The sequence below is a fragment of the Typopeltis vanoorti genome, chromosome 18, assembly GCF_054136105.1.
Source record: "Typopeltis vanoorti isolate ZY-2024b chromosome 18, IOZ_Tvanoo_1.0, whole genome shotgun sequence".
Lineage (NCBI taxonomy): Eukaryota > Metazoa > Arthropoda > Arachnida > Uropygi > Thelyphonidae > Typopeltis > Typopeltis vanoorti.
In genome coordinates this window covers 68,907,283-68,927,952 of record NC_143566.1, presented here as the reverse complement: position 1 = coordinate 68,927,952, position 20,670 = coordinate 68,907,283, and the positions used below count along the sequence as shown (strand labels likewise).

The following is a 20,670-nucleotide window of genomic DNA, read 5'->3' as shown; positions in this document are numbered from 1 at the left end:
GTGATCACTTCCAATTTCAAATCCTCTGTACACTCTGGTGTCCTGCACCAGGGAGAAAACATCACTATCAACAATAACATAGTCAATGAGACTTTTCTTATTCCTAGCCTCTTCTCTCCATGTGAATCTGTGCACATTTTTATGTTGGAACACGGTGTTAGTAATAACCAGTCCATGTCCTAAGCAAAAATCCAACAGATATTTGCCATTATTATTAGCTTTGCTCTTTTCTCCAAATTTTCCCAAAATATTTTTATATGTCTCACAATCATTTCCTACTCCGCTATTTAGATCCCCAACAAAGACCAACTTTTCCTTTTTCATTGTGTCAGTTGCTTTTTCTAAAGCATCATAAAATTTCTCCACTTCTATCTTAGGAGAACCTTCTGTGGGACCATAGGCACAAATAAGTCTCATTGTCCAGTTCCCCATTCTCATATTTGCCCACATTACTCTACTTGAGACTGCCTGCCATTCAAGAAGATTAGCCTCGTATTTTGTGTTGAATACTATGGCTACTCCTTTTCCTTGATTGTCATTGCCTGAATATAACGTTTTGTATTTATTGCTCAGAAAGATCTCACCAGTTTTTGTCTTTTTTGTTTCAGTCACCCCAATTATGTCGATCTGGTACTTATCTAATTCCTCAGCTAGCTCCATTTCTTTGCCATTCAGGCTTCTTATGTTGATAGTACCGATCTTTAACTCTGGTAATGTTGAGTTGGGGTGTGTTTTCAGATTTGTTCCAGTAGCATTATTTTATTTATTTTTTGCGTGGAGAGTCGTGGGTGATTGGAACGTATTGCCTGAAAGTGTTGTAAATGTGGAGATGGTGATTACATTTAAGTTACGGTATGATGAACTGTGTGTGTGTGTGTGTGTGGTGGGACCTGCAGTGATGTCTTTTAACTCCCTGGAGGTCTGATGATGATAATAATAATAATAAATGATGTTTTATGATTTATGTTTTTTTTTTTCTTTTTGGAGCAAATTTTATACAGTTTAACTTACTGTATTATGCAGATTTTTGCTACCTAACGATATTCAGCTCCCATATAAATTTCGTCGTTGAATTCCGTTTATTTAATTATTTAATTGCGAAGTGAGCTTCCGTAGCTCAGTCGGTATAGACGACGCCCTTTGGTCGGAAAGACTTGGGTTCGATTCCCGTCAGTGACGTGAGGAACCTTTATCTGGTTCTCTTTCGACTAAAGGTGAGTTAGCCGGAGGTAGAGGATTTTTCGTCCCTCAGAATAGGCAAATCGGCCCGTGAACACACACGGATCTACAGCCATAAAATACATATTTAATTCCTCACTAGGAGGGCTCAACCACTCCTAAGGGACGGCCGAGGAACGGGGGGAACTCCAGACGAATAATAAAAATAAATTGCGAAACAAATTTTATGAGCTTAAATTTTCATTACATTCGACATGTATCGGAAATTTAAACCGTTTAACTACCAACTTCATTCACAAAAGTATACACGTTCAACTTAGAGACAGACCGTTTGGTATTCAGGAAGGACGCGCCCTCTCGCCCAGACCGCTGTGGAAAAAATTGTAAGAAAATGACTAAAAATCCGGCGTGACCACTTTCCATGGGTGATTATTATTTAACTCTTATTTGCAAGTCTGTACAGAATTATGGAAAAATTAAATCTTGGAAAAATTTTGCTGAAAGCTCTCAAAAGTTTATTAATTTACAGTATGCAACCATAAACAACAACAACCAAAAAAAAAAAAAAACTTTCGGTGTTGACAAATTTGAAGCTTACCAGATCGTATGCAGTTATTGAAAATGCTTGAGAATTCGACAAATCACAAGCATAACAGAACATTCTTATTAATTTTATAGTCGATTGACGATTATAAAATAAAATAAAAATTTAAAGTCATACAGAAGGTGAAACTAGTCATATCTATAATTAATTTCTTTGCATTTGTTTCTGCGTTCAGTCGATATGCGGAATAGTAATCGCTTGTATTGCCAACAGATCGTAAAGCTGTTTTGATCGTTGAATATATTACAAGAAGGATTTAAGAAACACCTGGTTCTTAAAATAGTTTCTTAGCAAACTCTCACTGTAGAAACACCCTAGTATGTGCAAAAAATTTAGTCTTAAATTTGGTCAAGTAGAAGTGTAGATTGAGCACAGAAGGAAGGTAATTCAATCACTGACAGTTCTGTCTGCACGAATACAGTCACACACACACACACACACACACACACACACACACACACACACACACACACACACACACACTTAATAGGTGCAAAATTTTTCCCTATTTGTAATATGCAAAATGGATGTAAAGGTTACATGTTGAGTTTTACCAAACATCGACACATATAGTTATTTTATAATAATAATAATAAAAAACTCACTAGCTTTGTTATTTGAAAAGTATTCAAAAGTGAAAAATTGTACAAGATATTTATAATTATTATAAAATATCGGCCATGCTGCTTAACATACATTACTTTGTCTAATCGGTTGAAGTGGTCGTTAGAATTAAAGCTAGAAAATGAAAATAAATCTAGCTTAGTCTCCCAAAACAAGCTCTCTGCTTAAAAAAATGTGTAATCACGCATATCGTCAACTCACGTGCTGTTTGAAGCGGAGTAACGGATAAACGTAGCTTTAAAAAAAAAATCATGGTTGACAAATATAATGAAACTCTTTGGAGACTAAAAAGACTTAGAAATAGAGGAAATAGTACCGCAAAAGAAATGAAAGAAAAAGAAGGTGATATAAAACTGAAGATAATGATATTTAGTTATAATAGTGATAGTTATTAAATGAGATAGCAATTATAGAACAGTGAGAGAAAATATCCCAAGAAATACGGTACCGAGATAGAAAACCCTGAAGCCATTAGAAAACTGAAAAGGCAGCTGGAATTATTTTAACTTAAATGCGGAAGTATAAACATTTAATTTTATAATATTAATTCAGATAATTGGATAACTTTTCTCACAATAGCAAATCCTAGATGACTGGAGCAGGGCTCTTTCTATACTAATTTATATAAAAGAGAAAATAAAATCTCATTGTGAAAATTATCAATCTACTATATTTATTTACTGATTATTCTAGAAACAACATATTCAATCAAATTTCAGAACAGGCTAAGAAATATCATTGACGATAAAAATGGTGATGAAAAAAAGTTCAGGTAAGGGTATTGACCAAGACTAGATTTTTATTTTAAAACAAACAGTTGAAGAAATCATAGAAATATAATAACAATTTGTGTTTAAATTTTGTATATTTTATTATTATTGCGCCTCTGTTAATTCCAAGATGATGTCAAGAGAAAAGCTATTCAAAACATTAATACAGGGTGGCCCATAAGTCACGAAGGGATTTGAAATGTGAACTTTTTTATTATTAATTTTTTCATTTTATTTATTTTTATTTATTTTCCAGTTATTCCTAGGAACAATTGGGAAATTAATCATGGAAATGTTCACAACCAAACAACAACCAAAATCGTGCAACTTGATTTTGAAAATCTGCATTCGATTATTCTAACGCAAAGAGCATATCGCCGCCATTTTAATGCCAGAAATGCTCCCTCGGAAACAATGATTCGTAGCTTGATTAAACGCTTCCAGCAAGAGAGTTCTGTCAGTGACTTGCCACGATCCTTGAGGCTGACCATACGTACCGTTTTGAACGGGACAGTACCGTTTTTTTTTTTTTTTCATATTTCCCGGCCGTCCCGTCGTTTTAATAAAAATGTCAATTTTGTCCCGTTTTTAATACAAACTATAAATAAATATACTTTAATATTGGTCAATCACAAATTATTATTCACAACCTATAATCGCATATAAATATGGATACCAGTAAGTTGTATAACCATGGAGTAGCATTGTTCGATACTAAATATCGATATCTGCAGTGATTTATTCAGAGAATATAAAAAATGCATGTTGGCAACACTTGCGCTTCTCAGACGCGGCGTCTGTTCTGCTGTAGCATTAGTTTTTGTTTTGCCTTTATGCAAAACCGGGTTTTGTTATTCAATGCCGGTAGTTTAAATTTCATCTTTTTTAAAGTTTTAAGTTTTATTTTTAAAGCTTTAAAAATATAGCTTTAAGTCTATCCTTGCAATGTCAAAGAGGCGAAACTGAAGTTTTAATGACGATATCCATAAAGAATTCAAAATTTTTAAACTGGACACGCTGTGTAGTGATGGAACAAAAGTGGTAAGCCAACATTGTAATGTTCATTTTTCCTTTGCTCATGGAGGTAGAATCGACATCCAGAAACATAAGGATGCTGAAAAGACTCTGGCTTCAGTTAACAACATTGACTCGTTTATGGAGAGATGTGATGGTGATAGCGAAAATGATAAAATTGCAGCAAGTAAAGCTCTTGTTGTTTATCATACTGTGCGTCACGGCCAAAGTTTTCGCGCAAATGACTGCTTGTCGACATTCATAAATAAAATTTATGAACCAAAGTTTTCTTCTAGCACGTACTAAATCGGAAGCAAAGTTACCGACGTTTTATCCCATATATATTGGGCAAAGTAAAACTTTTTTATAGTCTTACTTTTTTATGAATAATATTACGTAACCCCCGTTCCGTTTTTCCCATCCCGATGTCCAATTTTTGTCTCAAGGAAGTATGGTCAGCCTAATCTTAAAGTAAATAATCAATGTTGTTAATTTTATAATATAAGACTATGACCACGTGACCCAGTTTAACAACATAATTTATTTATTTATTTTAATACAAATCTCACGAAAGGCTGTAAACGTATGATACATTAGTACTGGATGGGGGGAAGTTACACAATCACGGAATGGGATAAAAATTGATCTTCTAAACTCCTCTGGTAATTCTTGTCCCTCATAAATTCCGTTAATAATTTGCCATAACACTTCCATACCTTTTTTCACCAATATTCCTTATAAGTTCTATCTGTATACCATCTATTCCAGGGAATTTTCCTTCTTTCATCTTTTGAATTGCTTGATTCAATTCCTCCCTCATGATGTACAGCCTCTGCCCACTATGCTCTTTCATTTGATTTTCTCCTCTTCCTCTGTCTTCATAAAGTTTACTTACATAATCTTCCCATCTGTAATATCTTCTCTTTTTCTATTCAGAATTTCACCTCTTTCATTCTTGACTGCTCCAGTCCTTTTCATCTTTCTCCTTCCTGTCATCATATTAATGTTTTTATAAACACCTTTTATGTCATTTCTTTGTTATTGTATCTTTACTTATTTCACCTAACCACTCTTCCTTTTTTCTTCTTATCTCTCTTTGTACCTCCCTACTCAAGTCTTTATACTGCTTTTTTTCTCCTCTATTTTACTGTTAATTAACTTTCTTCTTTTTGATATTTTCCCCAAAATCCATGGCTTCTTTCTTTTCTCTCTTTCTTCTTCTATTTTGGCTAAATGTAATTCTGTAGCGGTAATTATGCTTTCCTTCAGAATCTTTCATTTTTCACGTACATCATCACCTTCTTGTATATTTCTCGCATTCATTTCTTCTTCTACTTTCTTTGCGAATTCATTCGCCGTACTTGGTATCTTCAGCCGCTCCATGTTCCATGATTGAAATTTTCCAATATATGACAAACAGAGAACTAGAAAGTTGCGTAGGAGCTAGGAAAGATTTTTTTGCGTGGAGAGTGGTGAGAGAATGGAATGGATTGCCAGCATTGGTTGTGAGCTCCCTGACGGTGAATGGATTCAAGGGGAGGTATGATAGGATTTGTGTGTATAATGGTTGATTTGGGTCTCCCACGATGAGTCTCCAGACTCCATGGAGATGCCGTTAATAATAATAATAATAATAATAATAATAATAATAATAATATATACAGTAAAACTTCTTTTTTACACTTTTCAGAGGACTGATGGAAAAAAGTGTAAATAGCAGGAAATGTAAAAAAACGTTTAAATAAGGCTAAAAGATGACTTACTGCTAGGATGTGTCTACATACCAGATTACAAAATTTAATAACTGAAAATAAATGAATTTACAATTACTTACATTTATCTATTTAAAATAATCTTTATTTGTTGATTGTTTTTGCTTTTTTTTTTTTTTGACATCGCACCAGATTTCTTTGCATTGAGTTCAGTGCTTGACCTGTTTTTTTACTATCGTGTTCAAAGTGGACACAGAGAGTCCAAGATCTTTTGCTAAATGCACACGTGTTCCGGAATGCCAATCTACACGTCGCAGAATTGCCATCTTTTCTTCTATCTTTTCTAATACATTTTCTGTCTTTTTTTCTCCATGTTACTAACATGGATAATCCACCACCGCAACTTGAAAGCAACTTTCACACGCTAAATTATGCAACAGAAATTCTGCAATATCAATTCGTACTGTGATTGAAAAATCACGGTATCGCTCATCACTATATTACTGCGGCAAGCGTGCAGGTCACCGTGATTGCGGAAACGAAACTACAGCCGAAAGTAAGTAACGCCATCTGGGAACAGAAATGCGCAGATTTCCGCAGCAGTCGATTCGAAAATCAGTATTGCTACCCGAGAAAAAAACGCAAATCACTGGAAATAACGTCCACATTAAGTTGTTAATGGCGGGAAAACAATACATCGTAAGAATAGGCCGTAAGACGGAAAATGACGTAAATGGCAGGAAAACGTAAATTGCGGGAACGTAAAAACGGGGTTTTACTGTATATATAATTTTCCAAGCCACTTCAAGCCTTCAGTAGGCGGAGTGATGGTTTCGAACGGGGCGATGAAATTTCTCTTCCAACTAAAGACAATCGCAAACGTCTATACCCACAACGGGATTCGAACCCACGGCTTCTTAGTTGGATATTGGGTACGCTAACCACTCAGCCAACCAGGCCGGCAAATGGAAAAAAGATAATAGGAAGTGATGTAAAACTAATTAAAGTAATAGAATAAGGTAATATAAAATTGATTAAGATAAGCTAATGTAAACTAGTATAACATAAATACAACACAAAGAATAAAATTAGTTCAATAAATAGTTAAACTAGTACAATATAAAATGCAACATAAAACTGGCAAGGAATTCTGGAACATGCTTTGCCAATAATCGATGAAACGAAACCTGATCGGTAACTTGGCAACGTAGTACTAAAACAACAGCATGAGAGAAAATTCCTGCCAGAGAACGCGCCTTCAATTCATCATGCGAAATTCGAAGAGAAAAATTGACTGATAACGTCATTAAAAAGCTCAAACAGCCCAGCCCTTGTTTAACGAACAAGCAATTCCCATTGGGATTTTCAACAGAACGATCAGATTTCCTACTTTTTGATAAGAATACTGCCTGCTAACTTCTATTAAGTTAACAGTCCGACATCGATCAGTTGTGGAAATGGAGTCTTGGATTCTGTACGTGACACGATACCTCAACTGCACTTGTATTCTTACTAATATTCACCTTTCATGAAAGCATGACTAATCATCACACTCCTCAAATCTTGGGTCATGATATATAAAACAAATATCAAAAACACTAGCGAACTATCAGCTTTTATTTTTTTTTAAATATATATATACAAATGGCAAATAAGAGTAATATGTCCTAAGCAGAATCGAAGATTACACTCATTGCAAAAGTAGCATGAGATCGAAGTGCGAAATTCATGAATAAACACAGAATGTTGTATGAGTTTTTCTTATTATTTCTGAATAATGATATACTTATCTGAAAACCGGTAATATTGATTGAGTCACGGGGTAATTGGTTATGCAATACTCCTACAAATTTGCAGTATTTCTTTCACATAAACTGTTCAACGCTTATGAAATTGAACTATTTCTTTGGTGCTTTGCTCCTGCACGAATATGAAAAGAAAAAAAAATATGCAAAGTAAAACTCAGAAAGAGAACGATCTTAAAGTAGATTTTTGGTCTCTTTATTAATAACGAGTTTGCAACACGAGTATCGTTGTATGTCACCAATCCTCGAGTATTGTTTTTGAGATTCAGGAGTTCACTGTTCATAAGCTATGGCTGCATACACACTTGAAAATTGAAGAGACAAATGCATTAATAGCAGCTTCTGCAAGTTACCAAAAACGAAATATTTGTGATGAAATCCTGTAAGAGTTATCTTGCAGGTCTGCTAAAAAATACGAGGATGCCCTGAAAAGTTCTCGGCCTAACAATGGAAAAACGAATTTATAATTCAAAATTATTTTTATTTTTCAACATAATCGCCCTTAAGACTAATACATTTATTCCAGCGATGCTCCAGCACCATTATCCCGTCCCTGTAGTGGTTCTCAGTAAGATCTGAAAAATACCCCTCTACAGCTGCAATCACCTCTTGATTCGAAGAAAAACGCTGACCAGCAAAGAATAGTTTTAGTTTTGGGAAGGGATAGAAGTCAGAGGGAACCAAACATCCACCCTGTTCCCCAGATTTGGGGAACAGGGTGGATGTTTGGTTCCCTCTGACTTCTATCCCTTAATTTTCCCATTGCCAAAATACCTTTGTGGGCAGGTGCATTGTCCTGCTGAAAGATGATTTTTTCCTTCTTTCAGGTTAAAAGATCGGAATAATATTCCCCGGTTATTGTTTTACCCTTTTCAAGATAATTAATAAACAAAATGCCTTTAGCATCCCAAAACACCGATGCCACGACCTTTCCTGCTGACGGAACCGACTTTGTCTTTGGCGATGAACAACTGGCTTCTGTCCATTGTTTTGACTGCTATTTGGATTCTGGTATATAATGGTGAATCCAAGTCTCCTCCATAGTAATAAATCAACGCACAAAATCAGTTTTATTCTTATTAAAACGCTCCAAGCACTGTTCAGAGATTTTCATGCGAATGCGTTTTTGATCTGCTGTGAGCAAGCGCGGCACCCATCTTACGCAAAGCTTTTTCATTTGCAATTCTTCATGCAAAATATATCTTACACGTTCTTTTGAAATGCCTACAGTCTCAGCAATTTCATGCACTTTGACTCGCCGGTCATCCAATACCATATCGCGCACTCGATCAATGATTTCTGGTGTTGTTACACTTTTTGGACGTCCTTCATGTGGATCATCTTCAAGGCTGGTACGGCCACGTTTAAACTCAGCAGCCAATTTCTTAATTGTCAAAAACGAAGGAGAAGAGTGCCCATAAACTTTTCTCAACTTCGAATGAATTTCTTTTGACGTTAAACCCTTCTTTACAAAGAATTTTATAACCGCCCGATTCTCAATTGTATCCGTTTTAAGGGATACAAAAAACATTTTTGCTTCAGACAGCTGTATAAAACAAACTGATAGAATGACTTGCAATTTCACATGAATGCTTATGATAGATGTACCAACTTAGAAAAAAAAAATCTCGACGATAGTGTTGCCATCTATAGTCGAGGGCGAGAACTTTTTAGACCGCCCTCGTAATCACCAGATACTGTGCTATAAACAATAGCTTGTATACCGATGTTTCCTGCAAAGAATGATACTTCACAACCGCATTTATATTATACGATCGTGTCTTCATGGGGCCACTTTCATCCTTTATCTTATTTCATAGACTTATCAGTAAGATATTTCAAAGAAATATTATCAAAGAAGGATACACAAACACCTCTGCTAATGATGGCATCACGGCTTCTTTAAATATCATGTAAAGATTTGGCATATCGTTTACTAAAATGCGAATGACTTGGTATTGCATTCTCTTCCTTCTAAGAAAAACGTTGCCAAGTAATCGGTCCTGGTTATTACAGCATTTATAGCATATGCACTCTTCCTTTCTCGTGTGACAAATCTTATAGTGCTGAACTATTCAAATCGTCAACGGAATCAGTAGCTGGAAGTTTTTAAATGTCATACTGGAAGTGGGAGAACTAGTCAATTTGCCTCAGTCCTGTCTTAACAATAGTTGCCATAATTGCTCTGGATTCCCAAAATCCTTTCTAAAACTGCTTCATTCTGTCGACAAGAGAACGAATTCAGCTACTATTAGATGATCCCTCTCCCTATCTATAACTCAGTCGTGTATGAAAGATTAAATGTAGGTAGAACTTCTGCAGCTTTAATGGAAATAATGCGAAGTACCAAGGACTGGAATTACACTGTTAGTTTAATGATTTCCATATTTTGTTTCTGTCCGAGATCGTTAAGAATGCGCAGTAAGGCGGTAGCATACGCTCAAGTAATATGAAGGAAATGGTTTTGATTTGGTGTTTCAAGAGGAGCTTACTCTATGGATGAGGATCGTGAGCATTAGTCGGAACAAGTCCTTAAAATGAAAAGTTTCTCAGGATTTTCTGAGTTTCACCCATCCTTGATTATTTAGGTTAATTTGGTTTTGAAAAGCAACTCCAGATTATATATAAAAAAAGAACTCCGATAACTCTCTCTCTCTCTCTCTCTCTTTCTTTCTCGTATACTGACAATATATCTTTTACAATATAAAAAATCCCCATATTTCAAAACCTCCGTCCACAATTTAATTACTCCTAAATCATAAATTACTCAAGATATCGAAGTCCATTTTGACATCACCTTTATCTTAACTAACATTCTCCCTTGGACCCTATTACTACTACTACTACTACTACTAATTATAATAATAATAATAATAATAATAATAATAATAATAATAATAATAATAATAATAATAATAATAATAAGGCTCTTCTCTTCTCTTCATCACAGATCTCTAAAATTTTGCTATTCATGATGGCTACTTTACTTCAGAAGAATATATAACTCAGAAACATTTGTTGGCCAACTGGTAGCCTGGAGAGCGGTATGGGTTTGAATCATGCCGTGGGCATGGATTTTAATTTTAATTTTTTTTTTTATTTTTATTTATGTGGGAGATGAATTTCATTCTCGGTGTGAATCCCCCCCCCCAGCTTATTGGAAGCGTGAAGTGGCTTGAAAAAGTTCCATGTTTGGCCAAATTATGTCAAAAATAAAGATAAAATTAATTACAAAAAACCTTTAATCTATCGTCATCATCAACGGCTTTCTTCAGTGCACTGCTGGACGAATCCTCTCCATGCTTCTTTCATTTTGGCTGATCTTGTGCATTTCTCTACTAAGAAAGGTTGTACCATAGGTTTACAACCTTTCTTAGGGGCTTCCCCCTTTTATCTCTATCTGGAGAAGTTTGAAAAAATGTGCTCATCATAATTAATGATATTGATGAAATTGATATGTTCTGTGTTTGACCTCATGGCCCAGACATCCTATGATCCAATTCACTATAGAGAAATTCACTCAAGAAAATAATAATAAATTTCAATTTCCAAACATTTTAATAATGCGCCTCCGCTTCCTAGCTTTCACAATTAGGTCTCACAAAAATGTATTACCAGAAGCAGATACAATTACAATCACCAACCCCTAAGCAATGTAGTACCATTAAACCACTGACTAAATGAGCTGGTAAACTCTGTTCTGACTGTCATTCCTTATAGCTGAATATAACCATATTTGCTACATATTAGTCAACGGCTAAAATTTCAACTTAACAAAATATTGAATTTCATTCCCTCCCCCACCTCCAGTTTACAGCTCACACTGATTATAGCACTGTTATTGATTTCCAATATCTGTTTCATAAAAGTTATTCTCAAAAGAAATTCTATCTCCGTATGGCTTTCAAATCCGACATCAAGTTAGCTACTCCCATCCCTGAATGATCATGCTCTTCTTCTCCTCTCAGTTTCAAGTGTTAAGAGTTAATTGCTTCTGTAGACCGCCCTATTATGGACATATTGGGAAAATATCCAGCATCTGTTGGGAAAAAAAAAAATCCGCCGCCATAAATAATGGACCGGGAAAGCCATGTTCTAGAAACTATCCATAGAATAAAATGAAATATAGCATCCCCACATGTTTGAACATGACCTTTGTTTTTATAAAATCTCCAGCCACTCAAAAACTACGATAACTTAAATAAATGTGGATGTGTGAAATTCCCAAAGATATGCGAAACGGCAATTTTTAGACCTGCATTAACGTACATCTGTTGCACCTACTTCCTAGGACTTCAGCTTCTAGCTCTAACCATTTCTACTTCTTTTGTGATGAATGCTTGCATTCTTGTCGTAGGTTGTACGCCTGAGGCCTCTGAAACACAGACGATATTGAAATAATTAAATGAACGTGTAATTTAATTCTTCGGTATTGTGCATTATTTCCATGAAATCATCGTAATGAATAATTCGCTGCATATTTGCATCACTTTTACACAGACGAATATAGGCACTCTCTTTGTAAGAGTGTGCTCAAAAGGCAAAAAGTAATTCTATGGGACACTTCTATTTAACTATATTTATATAAATAATCCGTTCAGTTTTCTTTTAAATCCAGAAATAAAAACTAAAAAAAGCAAGTAATCAGCATCCATATACAATCCACTTTCATATTTTTTTAACTGTGTCTCTCACTATTCTTTTATTCCCTAGTTTACATTTTTTGGAAGAGCCTACCTCCCGTGCCCATTATTTCAAGGATTATAAATTAATTATTCAAGAAGAATGTAAATAAATTCGTTTTTTGCCCTTCCCTATTATAGGTTTTGCAACTTTTTTGGTATATTGGATTGATTTATAAAAAAAAATAAAAGGAAATTTATAAACATAATCATTCTTACTCTTGAAATCCACTTATACTTGATAATTTAATACAGAGTGAAATCCATAAATGAGCGCATGAAGTTAATAAAGATTTATCTGTAGATTTTCTTTAAAAAATTACTTTCCTCACCATTGAGAAATTTTATCTTATCCATTGTTATTGAACATCCAGTACAATAGCATATACTTGGAGTACTATACGTATAAGTAAAATATTCCGCAATATTCTATGACACTTGACTTAAGTCAGGTATCATAGAATATTTATTTATATTTTCTATTTATTCTGTGATAGCAACTAAGCCAGAACTGTCTCCTTTGCTAAAAATAGTATACTCAATAACCATTCGTGTTTGGATTCATTATCATCGTTATTGTGTGTGTGTGTGGGGGGGGTATATGCTCTACCTCTGCAGCGTTTGGTTCCTAGAGCTATCATTCTTCTGATATAGCTCTGAGATATTTTATTGAAAGTACATAGAAAATGCTTCGAAGATCTTTCAGATGTCTTTTTCGAGAAATATCGAAATCTAATAGTCACTGGCCATCCACACGCTGCTAGTATCTAATACGTTTCCAATCTTTCGTGAGTACGATTACTCACGAAATATGCAATCGAAAATAAAACCGATCTTTCAGAACTATTTTAATATGCGTTTCTTTAACGATCACTATAAACAATTTAAACTAAACAGTTCCCATTGATAATTATTTTAGTTTAATGTTCTAAGGAGACCAGTATCAAATTGATAATTCCTCACAAAGAAATTTCCAAATGAATGGTGGGGGTGGAGGGGAAGGCTTCCGAAAGGCATATGGAAGGGTACATTATGGAACTTCTTCTTTCACCTTCATAGCAAATTCCAAAATAATCAATCGTTGATATGAAACAGAGGACCCGTAGAAAATAAATATCAGTTTTCGGTAGAAGAAAACTAAATGATTGACCCAGAAAAAAAAATCGGTTCAGAGTGATGGTTTAGCGCACTTAATTTTCATCTAAATATTCATGGCTTATGTGTACTTGTTTTAATGGCTAGTTATTGTGCACCCTTCTCTTCCTTTAACATCCGTTCGACAAAACAGAACAGTTTTAGATAACATAATAGTGTTGTCAGTTGGGAGGAATATTGAATTTGATGTTCCAGGACTTTGAGCAGTCATTCTGCATCATCTATCGGCGTTAACTAACCTAACTTACATGGAGTATCAATGGTGTATCATAACTGACAAACAATGGGGATGATATCTATCGCATTATACCAGCATATATGAACTGTGAAATAATATCTGAAAACAAAACTAATTTTCGGAATCTGATTAGTTGTAGTCAAGCCATAGGGCATGAATACACAAACTGCTATGCTGAGCGACGTATGCAGCTAATTAAAAAATTTTATCTGGCTCTCAGAGCAGTTATGAAAACACTAAAAAAACATGTTATAAAACAATATGATAATCATATCTTAAACAATGTAAATATAAATTTACAACGAATTCGTGTTAGGTTGCCTCCCATACCTCAATTGGTGTTCGAAGATCCTTTGGTTGGAAAGATCTGGTTTCGAATCCTGTTCAAAACTAGGATGCGAAGAACCATATTGAGCATTAATTAGGTGTCTAAGAATACAAGTTATAGCCGTGACACATTGAACCTAACACGTTATGGGGAAAACTGGATGTATAAGTGTTATATTAAAAATGTAATATTTAGATCACTAATGAAATTGCACAGTGATGTGCAATTTTCCTTTAGTGGAAACCCACCATACGGATTTCCACTAAAGGGGGGCTCTGGTGCTATCAGCAAGCAATCCTTCTAACAAATGATACCTTTCGTAGTTGGAGAAAATGCTAAGTAGACCTACAAGTAATAGACGACCTTCATCACAGTAAAACACTACCATCACCACCACCTTGTTTATTGCGGGGGGGGGGGGTCTGAGGTGGTTGATTCTGTTTGGTTCCTGGAGCAGGAGTTCCGGCTTCTGTCCCTCAACTTTCTAACATATAATATGAGTGATGATATCTTTCAAGGCATGTCAAACATATTATGGAGATCCAGAGCTTCCCCATGTCTTCGAGGGCGCAAAACAGTTATAGGCTGGCCATCAGATAGCATACGGGAATGAACCAGGTGTTAACGCGTTTAGGTGGCTTCCCGATCAGCTGGCCCATAATTTGAATGCCATCTTTAGGCACGATACGGCAATACAAATAACAGGGTGATTTTGTATGGTGGTATGCGGGAACTGTCGGGGCCACTTTATGGAAACTGGATAAGTATGGGCGACATGTCTAAGAGTGCCTCCTCTCACTGCATGTTCACTGCTCTTTTTCTTTTCATATTTTAAACACCATCATGACAATAAACTCAAATAAATATGATGTCACTACGGTTAAAATACTCGTAAGAAACAAAGAAACTTCCCTCAGAAAATTTAAAATATCAAAACCTCTTCCAAAAAATCATCAACCTTCGTGGCATAAAACATTTACAGTCATCTACTAATATCCAAACCAGATTTTCTGCTTTTGATCGAACGCCGGTACTAACCACAGTAAATCTTTTTTTATTTGATTCTCTGTTTGTTTCCTTCCGTCGCCACGGTAGCAGTGCTTGTGCTTTTGTGCGATCAGTGGCGCACCGGTTAATCTATGAATGAACCGGTGAACTAATAATTCATAAATAAACTACTTATGAATTAGCGGTCACATAGGGTGGGAATACCCTATAGCTCTCGGGAATCACGGCCACTGTGAACGCAAGGCGAGCGAAGTAGTGCTCGAGCGGACAGAGTGCTACTTCGTTTGCCGAGCCGGGCTAGAGGAGATCACTGCAGATGCTCAGTCATAGGTCGTATGCAATGCGTAGTGTCTCTTCTCAAATCGTCTACTCAACTCCCCCCTTCCCCCAAAAATTAAATCCTGAGTTCGCCACTGCGTGCGATCTGATAGTTCTTGCAAGAGGATGCTGATTTTTGAATCTCGTCTTTTCGACTTTATTGGGCTTAAAATTTCCTTGCCTCATTATGTTTCATTCATCTGCTCTACCATTCCCCCAATTCTGAAAGTTATTGATCTCTTTGAATTCATATCCTTGAAGCTTTATTTCTTGCAATCTAACTACCCTATCAGTGAAGTCATCTTCCTTGGCGACTAGTCCACAATTCCAACTGGTTCCCTTTTTCAAGTTCCATTGACCTGAAAGAAATATTGGAGCTGGAAGAAATAGTCAGCTACTTTATTATAAGAAATAACCTAAAACAGATTATTCATCTACCAACTGGAATATCCGACAATCCTCACCGCTCACTCAACTCTTGGATCTTTTCTTAACCGGTTCTCCTTCCAGGTACGCTGCTAAGGTAATATCTGCTCTTGGTAATTCAGATCATAAACTCATAAGTTTTATCTCTACTGGAATGCCCGCACCTCTGCCATTCACAGTCTCTTATTCTTAAGCACTGCAACAATGCCAAGCGATAAGATCGAGATTTTCCTCCTCCAGTGGCCAGGATTTTGTTTTCGTTCCTGATACTTTTTGTGACCAACAATAATTTAAGAAAATTCAAAATTCTCATTTTCATTCAACACCTGCATAGATGACCGAGATAAATAATCTTTACCTGAAACACTGCATCACATTTCCCCTGTGGCCCTCTGCCAGCAAGGCATGAGAAGAATCTTGAACAACGTGGATACTACTAAAGCTTTTGGTCCTGATGATATCCCATCATTTGCGCTCTAGAGGTGTGTTCCTGAATTAATGCCTGTCCTTTTCCAACTTTGCACTATATTGTACTCATCATCACCCACCTCACAGCACCAAAGCAAGCCCATATATGTCCATTTCGGGGGAAGGGGGGGGGGGAAAGGAGACAAGTAGCTAACATCACACTATCGACCTATTACTCTCGCTGTAGTGCAGTCTATAGTAATTGATAGTTAATGATAGATAATGAACGGTTAACCTCTTCAGCACCGGAAACCTAAACTAATCAGCGAAGATACGCATTCAAAATCCTCAGATCTCTTGGCTTACATCACCCACCAGTTTAAAAAAGGGTTGGATAAATTTGTGCTGTATTGCACTTGACATTTCCAAAACATTTGATAGTTTCGAATAGAGCAAATTACTTTGGCTTCTGAGCAAATTACCATCTTATGGTCTATGTTCCAATCTATTTAGTTGAATGGCCAATTTTCTCTCGGATTGTTCGCTGCGTGTAATGGTGGAGGGTATGCTCTACTCAGATTTTCCAATGCAAATATTTCCCAGGATAGTGTTATTTCACGCACCCTCTTTATATTCGCACCCTCATATACATCTCATATCACTCTCCATTCTTCCTATTCAAATGAAATATATTCTATTATCAGTGCCGTAAACATTCATCTCCATATCATACTTCGATGCGGTGATAACAACCTAGTTACTGTTAGTGCTTCCGAAACATAATTTTATCCTTTTTCTCGCAAAAAGAGAAAAAAAAAATGGCTTTACCCTCTTTACCTTTGATAATGTTTAGGTTAACAGTCAAGACTACGCTCGGACCTCTTTCCGGATATAACCGAATTATATATATATATATACAGTATACGGTTTTCGACAGACCCTGTGTACACACACATACATATAGGGTTCTACAAATATGTTCGCTCGTGGCGAGTAGCTGCAGACTGGACAAAATAGAATATATTTTTTTTACATTTAATAAAAACAAAATAACTTCACCAACCACGGTACAGCGTTATTAATCATTTTGTGGATCTTCCATTGACTTATTGGTGTATTAAGAAAATGTTGGGATACTTGAGCTAATAAATGTTTTTTTTTTGCCTGGCGAAAATGAGGTTTGCATACTTTGTCGAGATTTCTCTCTCTCTTTCTCTCTCTCTCTCTATATATATATTCGTTAAACCAGTGAGCAATTATAGTTTACTAGTAAAACAAATAATTTTGCCAATAAAAACGGTCCAGTTATAGAAAAAAAATTGGATGAATATTCGTTTTCTGATACTTCCGCTCTTTTCGTGAATGCTGTCATAGCGTTTGTTTTTGATAAATTCGTGGTAGTTAAAGAGCTGCACCGAATGGAGAAAAACTCTCTACCCCAGTATGAGACTATCTTAACTCACCATTTGATTGAAAACTCCAGATAAGATAAAGGTTCCTCTCGTTATAGTTAGGATTCGAACCTGGGTCTTTCCAACCAAAAGGCTCGTCTATAGCAACCGATCTAAGGAGGCTCCACTTGTGTAATTACTCCTATCTAGTTAAACAAATTCTATTCAATTTAAGTATTCATTTAACTTTATGTTAAGTTAATGCTGCGAGATGATGTATTCAAAAACATAAAAATCCAGAAAAGTAATAGCTTAAACATACATTATTAGATGATGCAAAAATTGTTTCATTTCATTAAAAAGCTGAGCACAAGAAAACTAATGAATTGTTCATATTGAGTAAGAAATCAAATCCGACAAAGTTCTCTTTTCCGTTGAAAGTCCGGCCTGCGATAAATGCATGTGTGTGTGCAGCCATCCGAAGCTCAATTTCCAATCCCTTAGAGGTTTCGCTTTTTCATTCACTATTCCATTCACAACTTCACATGGAGTCAACCACCCTTGAAACAATGTTCAGTGGCGCGTGTCAGTAATTTAATATCATCGCTTTGTTTTTGTCTCGGCTAGATATGACTCATCGTTCTATCTGTAAATGACCAAACATCACATGGGTTTAAGTGTAGAAAAAAAAATTAAAATTTAATTATGATGCAAGCTATCTTTAGTCGATTTATTGATATGGCGCATTTTGTTATTTCATTATTATATCATCAGCTTAAAGAATCACAATCTGCTTTTAATAAATTTTCCATTCTTTCATTGAATGACAAAAAAAAAAAAAAGCTCCCGTGATAGAGGGGGGGGATATAATATAATATAATATATATATATATTATATTATATATTATTATATTATATATATATATATATATATATATATATATTATATTATATTATATATATATATATATATATATATATATATATATATACTAAAGAGTTTACTAAAGAAAGGCCATGTTTTAGCAATTTGCTCATATTTTATAACAATGTTACGGCCGAGTAGGATAAAGGGAATAGATACACTATGATAATGTTGGATTTTTCTAAGGCATTTGATAGGATACTACACGAAAGGGTGTTGCATAAACTGGAGAATATGGGGTTGGAATATAATCTATTGACTTGGATCAGGAGATGGTTGACAGACAGATATCAAAAAGTGGTATATAGTGTGTGTGTGTGAATCTGCCAGATTTAAGGTAACCAGTGGTGTACCTCAGAGTTCATTCCTTGGGCCATTATTGTTCAGTCTATACATCAATGACATCAAGCAGGGTCTATCATCAGATTTGCAATTGTTTGCTGATGATGCGAAGATAGTCTGAGCAATCAGGGATTCTACTGATATTCAGCAATTACAAAATGATTTGAATAGACTGGAAATCTGGGCAAGCGAAAATGGCTGTCAGTTTAATGTTGGTAAGTGTAAAGTTATGCACTTTGGCGTGATTAGAATTCCAGTGGCATATTATATTAGCGGGGTTATGCTACCAGAAACTGAAGAGGCAAGGGATCTTGATGTATTGGTGGATAAGAATTTAAAGTTCAAAGGTCACATAGCAAAAGTTGCAAATTCAACTCAGAGGATAATTGCTATGTTGACATGCTAGGATAAGGAAGTTATTTTGCCTCTTTATAAGGCTTTGATAAGATCGCACCTGGATTACTGTGCGCAGATTTGGTCTCCAGGGTTTCAAGGGGATAAAGAAGCTGTGGAAAGGGTGCAAAGAAGAGTTATAAAGATTATATATCTGGATTATGAGATTTAGATTATGTAGACAGATTGCTAGTATGTGAATTGCAGACTCTAATTAACAGGAGAAAGAGGGGTGATATGATAGAGGTCTATAAACTTTTGAATGGATGTTATAGCATTTAAAATGATGAAAGTTTTCGTTATGAGGAAGGCGGGGAGAAAACATGGGGGCGTCCATGGAAGTTAAGTTTGTTCACAGTCAAGAAAGGGGTAAGAGCTAGGTTTTTCTCCCAGAGAGCAGTGAGTGAGTGGAATAATTTTCCCTAGGGGTAGTGAGTGCATCTAGTGTTAATGAATTTAAGGGAAGGTATGATAGCTGGGTTTGGGTAATTTACAGCCTCCCTCGATGAGTCCTTGACTCCCTGGAGGTCTTAGATAATAATAATAATAATCTTCCAGTCTTCAAAAGTTAGATAGGGCTAAAATGACCTCGCCTGCTCCCTGTGAGGGAATAAAATGCGCTAGCTGATTTTTTTTTTTTTTTTAATCTTCCAGAACTTTTCATGTTCACTTCAATAAGGCGTTTCAATAATAATTTAGAATTAACTAACCGCAATGAACTAATTTTTCATCTTCTAAATCTTATTATTTCCGACTGAATTTAATATCTCTATTTCCTCGGCTCACTCCTCAACTTGTTGTAATACTCCCGTTTTTAAAGATGATATGCACGCGCTTGATCTGAGCTCAGCGGGTGGTGTAGAATATTATCCATTTTGATATTTTTAGGCTCAGAATACTTTGTCGATCTCCTAATTTGCGAGTCGCTCAGAATTGTTAATAATCTTTCACGAAATCTTCATATTCACTGGTCTGGTTTTGTAACAGTGAAATTATTTCCCTTCCTGGAGTCAGTATTCATATGTTTACAACTCTTTCCGGATTATACTGAGTTGGTAGAGTTTTTTTCCACTAACGCAGTGATTCTTAATCTTTTCCATCCGCGTGATCTTCTAAAATCTCACTTAACCGTAAGTTTATTTTTAAGCGTTGTTATATATTCGTAGATATAAGAATATTTACCATATCTTGAACTGGGTCCAAAAGAAAGTACATATCTAAGTTGAAAAATGGATAAAATATTTAAAAATCATTAGATGTGTTGAATAAGGGAGAAACAAACTGAAGCATGAGAATAATGATAACAGATATAGAAATAAGGCAGCTAAAAAAATCTGAAATTAATAAC

At 35.5% G+C, this 20,670-nt stretch overlaps 2 protein-coding genes across 8 annotated transcripts in view; one reads left to right on the top strand and one right to left on the bottom strand.

Annotated features, from left to right (window-relative positions):
* Positions 1-20,670, top strand: part of LOC150096750 (uncharacterized) — a 326,095-nt gene that overhangs the window by 229,749 nt on the left and 75,676 nt on the right. For all 7 annotated transcript variants that reach the window (XM_090408265.1, XM_090408260.1, XM_090408264.1 and 4 more), the window contains one exon: positions 3,101-3,179. In XM_090408265.1, the coding sequence (XP_090264391.1) occupies positions 3,101-3,179 (79 nt within the window). The remainder of the gene's footprint in view (positions 1-3,100; positions 3,180-20,670) is intronic.
* LOC150096751 (calcyphosin-like protein) overlaps positions 1-20,670 on the bottom strand; it is a 58,717-nt gene that overhangs the window by 25,521 nt on the left and 12,526 nt on the right. The window lies entirely within an intron of this gene.